The following is a 9,273-nucleotide window of genomic DNA, read 5'->3' as shown; positions in this document are numbered from 1 at the left end:
GGTTGCCGATAATGGGCATCTGTACGCCTATGTAGATATTCCATATAAAATCTGCCGTTTCCAGCTACAATAGTCATTTACAACATTAACAATGTCTGCACTGTATTTCTGATCAATGTTGTGTTATTTTAATGGACAAAACATTTGGTTTTCTTTCAAAAACACAGACATTTCTAAGTGACCCCAAACTTTTGAACAGTAGTGTATATACTGTATGTGTGTGTAAGCTTTGAGGATAAGGTTGGCTGCTCTATTGATAGTAAACAGGGTTCAAAGGTCAGGCTCAGTGGTTTATACACTTGATGGTGATGCAATTGTAAAGCAAGACATGGCAGGTCAGGACACATGGCAGGACACACACACACACACATTATATTGTATAGTAATAGGGACAAATGTGTGTGTTTCGACTAATTATGTTCTCTGCTGCAGCAGGTGTCTGAATGTCTGTGTGTCTGAGGAATGACTATTCCAAAAACATTAACTACAGAGAAATGACTTTAAATACAGTTAAACAGTCCAAGTCCCATGGCCAAGTCTCTCATGACTCACACTCAAAATATTCATATTCTCAATATGCCACTCTCTCTCACACAGACTCTCGTAAGATGTCCTTGCCAGACTTAAAAAAAGAAAAAAAAGAAATAGCTCTGTCAAAATATTTATCTGCAGAAACAGTATCTTTCAGAAATGCACATACTGTATGTACTCATGTACAGTCACGCAAACTTTACACACACACACAAACACAAAGGTCGACACATGATTGCCCGTCATGCTGAGTCTTGACCCGTCATGGGAGACATGTTGCCATGGTAGCAGTTAGTAAACAATGGTGTCTGATGCTAGCACCCCTCGGTCAGAGGCTAATGAGGTCATTAGCGCTGCTTGCTAATATTCGAACGACGTTTCACAAGCCTCCCAGACATGCACAACCTGACACCTCCCACCCGGGCACTTCCATTCTTAGAGAGAAGCTAAAAACATGAATTATGTGTATATATAAGTATATACCGGACTCTGACATTGCTCGTTCTGATTATTTTTGTAATTTTCTTTTTTTATGTGTATATTGTGTTTATTATTGCTATGTGCAACTGTACTGTTGGAGCCAGAAACACAAGCATTCCACTGCACCTGGGAATAAAATCAGAAACGGAACATTTTGTGTGTGTGTGGTGGGGGTGACGCAAATGGCACACTATTACCTACAGTATATAGTGCACTACAACATTTGTGTAGGCCTACTATAAAAGGACATCATGTCTAACCTTAATTTAACTAGGCAAGTCAGTTAAGAACAAATTCATATTTACAATGACAGCCTACCACGGAACAGTGGGTTAACTGCCTTGTTCAGGGGCAGAAGATCAGATTTTTACTTTGTCAGTCGGGGATTCAATCCAGCAACCTTTTGGTTACTGGCCCAACGCTCTAACCACTAGGCTACCTGCTGCCCCACGTCATTCGGGACACAACCTGGGTATTTTCCACCTGGAGTGGAGAGAGTGATTATGGAGTGATATGAAGGCATTGATCCAGTCTGCAGCCATGCAGCAAGTGACGTGGTACTGGAGCTGTAGTGGTCTCAGCTAAATCAGCCTCTTCTCTTCTTTCCGCAGAGTGAAAAAGAGATGGACGGAAGAACTGCTATACCCTTCTTCTCTCATCCAATGAAGAACTGAATCACATGCTCATTAATGACCCAGAGGTACGAGGACCAATCGCCAGACTGAGTGGTGACGTCATACCAGTGACAGAGGCAGAATTGGGACCACCATGGATTCTATGGCAAAAAAGCATCAGTACTCTCACACACTGTAACTCATTCTCTCTCTCTCTCTCTCTCTCTCTCTCTCTCTCTCTCTCTCTCTCTCTCTCTCTCTCTCTCTCTCTCTCTCTCTCTCTCTCTCTCTCTCTCTCTCTCTCTCTCTCTCTCTCTCTCTCTCTCTCTCTCTCTCTCTCTCTCTCTCTCTCTCTCTCTCTCTCTCTCTCTCTCTCTCTCTCTCTCTCTCTCTCTCTCTCTCTCTCTCTCTCTCTCTCTCTCTCTCTCTCTCTCTCTCTCTCTCTCTCTCTCTCTCTCTCTCTCTCTCTCTCTCTCTCTCTCTCTCTCTCTCTCTCTCTCTCTCCTCTCTCTCCTCTCCTCTCTCTCTCAAAAACACTCTTCACACTTGGATAAAACAGAGACCGGTAACTCATCTCTCCACTCAGATATAAGACTTGCCTCCCCCAGCTGTGATGTCACAGAGTGGCTCCTTCTCTTCCAGCTCCTCTGGGGGCTGAGCCGGGGCTATGGGTAGAAGGGTGGCTGATCCGACCAATCCAGTGCCTGCACTCGGGGTGCCCCTGGCGGGGGGGCGATGGGGTCCGCTGTGCAGCGTGGGGGTGCAGACCTCCCCTGGCCTTAGGACCCTCCCGTCAATCAAACTCAACCAGCCAACCAGTACGCAGCACCCAGAGACAAGGAGTAACAACCATGTCACCACGGTATTGACCATGTGTAACTCGTGCAGCAGTGGCAGCAGCGGTGGATTTGCCGTTTCCAAGGAGAGGAGTCAGAATGCGATCAACAGTCTGACACAGGACGACATGGGGTCACAGGGGTCAGGGGGCGGGGTCTACTGTCAGATCAAAACCATAAGGACCAATCCCAGGGAGTCTGGTCACAGGTCCAGCGGGAAACGGACGTCTCGATACACCAATGGGAGTGTGGTTGCCCCTGAGGTGGTGGGTGGGGTGTGTACTGAGGGTGCCGAGGGGAACGAGACAATCAGAGAGAGGAGGAGGGTCCAGTCTCTGAGAGGGGAGGAGTCTCGCCCTGTGCTGAGGTCAGGGAGTGTGTCTCATTCTGTGAGCTCTCACGCCACGCCTCCAAGGCCCTGTAGAATGATGACATCATCGCCCCGTCTCTGTGGAACCTGCGGGCGGAGACAGTCCCAGGCCCCACCCACTTGCATGGCAACTGCATGCCGCAGGCGAGCGGCCAGCAAGATCACAGAAAGCCAGACCCTCCCGAATCCTCCCAGGAAACAGTCCATACTCCTCAACCAGAACCGGAAAGACTCCCCTGTACTGAACACACACACACCACCAACCACACACAAAGCTATGAAGAACACTCAAACACAAACTCAGACATTGCCCTCTCCACACACAACCCAAAAGACACACACGCTCACGAAAGATTCACCTGTGCCCACATGCTCCAACACTAAGGATACACAGCACACACATACAGACCCAGAACCCAGTTTACCCAGGTTACATCAGAAAGAAACACACACACAGACAGCAGACACACACTCACACACCACAGAGAAACACACATCTAGGCCAAATAAATCCACAAGAAATACTCCAGCTACACAGCCTTTACCGGACAAAAACACGTCATCTGACAACCAACACACACCACCAAACTCATCTACACAAGTCACCCCCAAGCCACCACCCCCAGTCCTCCTCATAGGCAAAAAATCCTCGGCCTCTGCCCCTCTCCCACCTAAAACCTCCCCAACCCCTACCACACTGTCCAGGTGAACCCAAAACCAGCACCGCCTGTCCTTCAGACCCAACCCAAACATACACCCCTCACCCCACCCCTGCTCTCCAAAATACCACCAGCACAACCAATCAAAAAAGAAGACTCCAAAACCCCTGGCCAATCAAAAGATGCAAATGCTCTGCATGCTGCCCATGTGGCCCCACAGTGCAATGGGGCACCAGGAGGTATGGCGGGGATACCAGGTGGGGTACAGGGGTGTGTGTCGGGGGGCCTCCACGGGCGTCTTCACAGCGTGGAAGAGAGTCTGCTCTCCAACCAGGAGAAGATCAAAGTCCTCCTCAATGTTATCCAAGACCTGGAGAAAAGCAAGGCCCTCAGCGAAGGGTGAGAGAGGGGCGTGTGTGTGTGAGTGAGAGAGAGAGTGAACGAGTGAAAGAGAAGAGAGGAAGATGAAAGAGAAGAAGCGAGCGAGTGAGAGACTGAGTGTGCAAGAGATGGAGAAAGGATGTATGTGAGAACGTATGGGAGTGCCTTTGAGAATCAACTCCAATGTAAAACTGGCATGCTTTCAACTTGGTAATGCACTTTAAGGTCATGGGAGTATTGCAGGGGCTGTGATGTACTGTATGCAGAATGTTATTGCTGCAGTGTTACAGAGCACGGCAGAACACCCACAGGGATATGTGTACAGAACACCTTTCTAAACCCTGCTGTATAAAAGTAAATATCAGTTCTTGCCTTTGTGGTGTATTCCGCTGCTCTGCCTCTGTATGCATTCTATCATATGGTCCATATAATTACAGGCAGAACTCCTTCCTTATGTCATGGCTGCTCCCTCAGGCTTTAAGGTCAACAGAAGTTATCGACCTCTCTCCCTCTCATTCAGTTTCCCTCTCCTCCTCATTTCTATCTCTCTCTCCTTTCTCTCCCTCCCAGCTCTCTCTCTCTCCCTCCCTCCTCTCGTTCTCTCCTTCCGTCATCTCGTTATCTCCCTCCCTCATCTCCTTCTCTCTCCATCTCTTTCTCTCCCTCCCTCATCTCTTTCTCTTCGTTTCTACATCTCCTTATTTCTCTCACCCAAATCAAACACTCTCCCACGCTCTCATTTTGGAAATTGTCCAATTTTCTACTTATTCTTTGTTCCCATTCTACTTTCTCCTTATTCACATTCATTCTTCTCCTTGAAGAATGCTATTCGTCTCTTTTCACCTCCACCCACCCCCCCCGTTATCTCCCTCTTCACATCCCTCTATCTTTAATTACCACCCTCTCTCTTTCCTTCTCTCCTGATATGAATCACTTCTTCCTCCATACAATATAGAGCTGACTTCTCCTCCGCTCCTCTCTCCTCACCCTCTGTCCTCTCACTATATTCCACTCACCCGCTACCTCTGTTGTCAATCAGTACATCGCTCTCTCATCTCTTTCCTGTCACTCTGTTTTGTTTTCTCTATTCCATCACTGTCTTCTCACCTCTCTGTCCCCACTCTCCCTCTCACCCCTGATCCCCGACAACAGACTGCACCCCCTCTCTTATTTCCCCTCTCTCCTCTCTGTCCCCACTCTCCCTCTCACCCCTGATCCCCGACAACAGACTGCACCCCCTCTCTTATTATCCCTCTCTCCTCTCTGCTCTTCTACCCACTCCTCTACTTTTTATTTCTCATCTTCTCTCCACTCTACTCCTTCCTTCCTCCCTCCCTCCCTCTTCTCTCTGTCAGTTCCTCTTGGGTTGAGGGCTCACTATAATACCAAACTAATCCCTCCCAGATTATGATTGAAGATACACAATTCATGTTTCAGGGGCACAGCAAGACTCACAACAACAGGATACACTTTGTTCCTCGGTGGCATTTGTGTGTGTGTGTGTGTGTGTGTGTGTGGGTGCGCGTGTGTGTGTTTGGCACAGTGCTAAGTTAAAGTTTTGGTGCTGTTTTTTAAGTTTGTGTCTTGTGCTCCCTTTGTGTCTGTGTGTGAATGTGTGTCTTTTCTGTTTGTTTGGGGGGGTAGTACTAATGACGCTCTCCTGTGTACTCCTCCTCATCCCGATGTTTGCGTGTCCTTCTTGTTGTCGTCGTTGTGTTAGGCGCTGCTCTTACAGAACTGGACAGGATATCAACAACTGCCCCACCTGTCAGAAGACTGCCTGCATCATATACAGGTAAAACACCTTCCTGATACCACATTAATACTAATACCATTTCACTTTTCAACGTCACTTCTTTTTATGTATTAAAATCCACATACAGGTACACTTAGCTAATATAACAGTATACCCAACCCACAGTCTATGGTGTACACTGGAACCACTAGCAGATGGCTTCAGTTTCAGCATCACGTTTTATGAGTTGTATGTACAGGATTTGCATCGCTGTATTACCGTCCAACAAATGCAGGCTCCATCTTGACTATGCAACAACAATAATAAATAATAATATATAAGAATACAAACATAAAGTAAATGGCAGTAGAATAGAATAATAGAATAAAGATTGTAGCATAATTAGAATACAGGAAGGCACAATTTATACAACAATATTTAAATGAGTATTGGGGATGGGGGGGGGGGGCATTGTATAAATTGAGCAGTATAATAAGAGTCTGGTAGCAGTAGTTGAGATATGTGTGTGTATGTCTGTGTGGGTGTATGTCTGTGTGGGTTTATGTCTGTGTGGGTGTGTGTGTGAGTGAGTGCATGTGTGCTAAGGTGTGGAAAATCAGAGCAGGTGCTCAGTCCAGTTCAGGTGTTCAGCAGTCTGATGGTTTGTAGATAGAAACTGTCTCTGAACCTGTTGGTATCAGACCTCATGTTCCGATACTGTCTCTCCGACGTTAAGGGAGAACCAAAAATCTCAAATTTGGACTCATCAGACCAAAAGACAGATTTCCACCAGTCTAATGTCCATTGCTCGTGTTTCTTGGTATTTTTCTTATTGGTGTCCTTTAGTAGTAGTTTCTTTGCAGCAATTCGACCATGAAAGGCCTGTTTCGCACAGTCTCTTCTGAACAGTTGATGTTGAGATGTGTCTGTTACTTGAAACATTTATTGGGGCGGCAATCCGAGGTGCAGTTAACTCTAATGAAATGATTCTCCGCATCAAAGGTAACTCTGAGCCTCCCTTTCATCTGGCAGTCCTCGTGAGAGCCAGTTTCGTCATATTTTTGGGACTGCACTTGAAGAAACTGACTGACCTTCATGTCTTAAAGTAATGATGGACTGTCATTTTGAGCTGTTCTTGCCATAAAACGGACTTGGTCTTTTTCCAAATAGGGCTATCTTCTGTATACCACCCCTACCTTGTCACAACACAACTGATTGGCTCAAATGCATTAAGAAGGAAAGAAATTCCACAAATTAACTTTTAACAAGGGACACCTGTTCATTGAAATGCATTCCAGGTGACTACCTCATGAAGCTGGTTGAGAGAATGCCAAGAGTGTGCAAAGCTGTCATCAAGGGAAAGGGTGACTACTTTGAAGAATCAAAAATATAACAACTATTTTTAGGGGTAACTAAATGATTCCACGTGTTATTTCATAGTGTTGATGTCTTCTCTATTATTCTACAATGTAGAAAAATAGTGCAAATAAAGAAAAATCCTGGAATGAGTAGTTGTGTCCAAACTTTTGACTGGTACTATATATACAAAAGTATGTGGACACCCCTTGAAATTAGTGATTCGGCTATTTTAGCCATAGTCATTGCTGACAGGTGTATAAAATCAAGCACACTGCAACGCAATCTCCATTGACAAACATTGGCAGTAGAATGACCTTACTGAAGATCTCAATGAATTTCAACGTGGCACCGTCATTAGATCACACCTTTCCAACAAGTCAGTTCGTTAAATTTCTGCCCTCCTAGAGCTGCCCCAGTCAGCCCGAATGTAGTGCCAACTGTAAAGTTTGTTGGAGGAGGAATAATGGTCTGGGGATGTTTTTCGTGGTTCGGGCTAGGCCCTTTAGTTCCAATGAAAGGAAATCTGAATGCAACAACATACAATGACATTATAGACAATTCTGTGCTTCCAACTTTGTAGCAACAGTTTGGGGAAGGCCTTTTTCTGTTTTATTATGACAATGCCCTCGTGCACAAAGCGAGTCCATACAGAAAGGGTTTGTCGGGATCGGTGTAGAAGAACTTGACTGGCCTGCACAGAGCCCTGACCTCAACCCCATCAAACACCTTTGGGATGAATTGGAACACCAACTGCGAGGCAGGCCTAATCAACTAACATCAGTGTCCGACCTCACTAATGCTCTCGTGACTGAATGGAAGCAAATCAATGCAACAATGTTCCAACATCTATTGGAAAGCCTTCCCAGAGGAGTGGAGGCTGTTATTGCAGCAAAGGGGGAACCAACCTCATATTCATGCCCATGATTATGGAATGAGATGTTCGACGAGCAGGTGTCCACATACTTTTGGTCATGTTAGTGTACCTCCTCCCTGTAGGCTGATTCGTCGTTGTTGCCTATCAGGCCTACAACCGTGGTTGTTGGTGTTGTGCGAAGCCACGCAGTCGTGGGTGAACAGAGAGTACAGCAGAAGACTAAGGACACACCCCTGGGGGCCCCTGTGTTGAGTCCATATGCAGGAGGTGTTGTTGCCATTCCTCACAGCCTGTGGTCTGCCCATCAGGAAGTCCAGGATCCAGTTGCAGAGGGGGGTGTCCAGAATCAGCATTCTCACATAGATGTTCCTCTTGTCCAAATGTGTTACGGCCCAGTAAATAACGATGGAAATTGCATCTTCTGTGGATCTGTTGGAGTGGTAGACAAAATGGATTGGGTCAAGTGTGCCTGCCATGCTGACCTTGATGTGGGCCATGACCGGCCTCTTGAAGCACTTCATGATGACCGAGGCGAGAGCAACGGGTCAATAGTGATTTGGGCAAGTCACCTTGTTTTTTCTTGGGCACTGGGATGATGGTGGTCTCCGTAAAGCGGGTGGGGACTACAGCCTGGGACAGGTTGATGATGTCCCACAAGATGCCAGCCAGCTGGTCAACACACACTCTGAGGACACAGCCAGGGATCCCATGTGGGCCGGCAGCTTTGTGAGTTTTAGCTCTTTTTAGAGTTTTTCGTCAAGTCAGCCTCTGCGAGCGAAAGCACCTGTTCGACCGGAGCGGCGAGAGTCCTTCTGAATGGCTCAGTATTGTCTTTCTCGAAGCGAGCATAGAATGTGTTAAGCTTTTCTGGGAGGGAGGCTTCGGTGGGCACCACACAGCTGGATTTGCCTTTGTAGTCTGTGATAGTCTGTAGCTCTTGACACATGCAAAGCGAGTTGGTTTGAATTGTCGAACATCAATTCAAGTTTGAGTCTGTGTCTTTTTGCCTCCCTAACGGATTTGGGGAGCTCATACCTGCATGCCTTGTACGTGTCGCACGCCACAGTCATCGGGGTTCCTTCTGCTGACATTCAATGCTGCAGTACGGGCATTGAATCTTGTATCTGATGAAATACTGTATATTCCTCAATGTTAATGGATGAGTCCTGGGTGGATGAATCTTTGAATCCTAATAGTATTCTCAAATCAATCCTGCAGCATCGAGTCTGCCTCCTCTGTACAGCGCCTCACTTTTCTCTGTGTTGGTGGCTCCCTCTTGAGTTGCTGCTCGTAGGCGGGGAATAGGAGCAGAGAGACGTGATCTGATTGGCCGCAATGGGGGGCGGGGTATGGCTGAGTTTGCTGTGTGCCGCCTTGGTGTTTGCTTGTGGCGGTATGTACCCAGCTGTCATAATAACCCACGGGTATTCCCTT

The 9,273-nt window shown here is 46.8% G+C and overlaps 1 protein-coding gene across 1 annotated transcript in view; it reads left to right on the top strand.

The window, feature by feature from the left end:
- Window positions 1-2,197: 2,197 nt before the first annotated feature.
- Window positions 2,198-9,273, top strand: part of LOC110488655 (uncharacterized) — a 13,053-nt gene continuing 5,977 nt past the window's right edge. Inside the window, 3 exon segments of the mRNA XM_021560968.3 lie at window positions 2,198-3,511; window positions 3,514-3,889; window positions 5,592-5,666. Of these exon segments, the coding sequence (XP_021416643.3) occupies window positions 2,293-3,511; window positions 3,514-3,889; window positions 5,592-5,666 (1,670 nt within the window). The 5' untranslated portion in view covers window positions 2,198-2,292.

Source organism: Oncorhynchus mykiss, chromosome 14 (genome assembly GCF_057628025.1).
Source record: "Oncorhynchus mykiss isolate SJ-2025 chromosome 14, ASM5762802v1, whole genome shotgun sequence".
In the NCBI taxonomy this organism is placed as follows: Eukaryota; Metazoa; Chordata; class Actinopteri; order Salmoniformes; family Salmonidae; genus Oncorhynchus; species Oncorhynchus mykiss.
The sequence above is the reverse complement of the archived record's forward strand: the minus strand, read 5'-3'. Positions and strand labels throughout refer to the sequence as shown.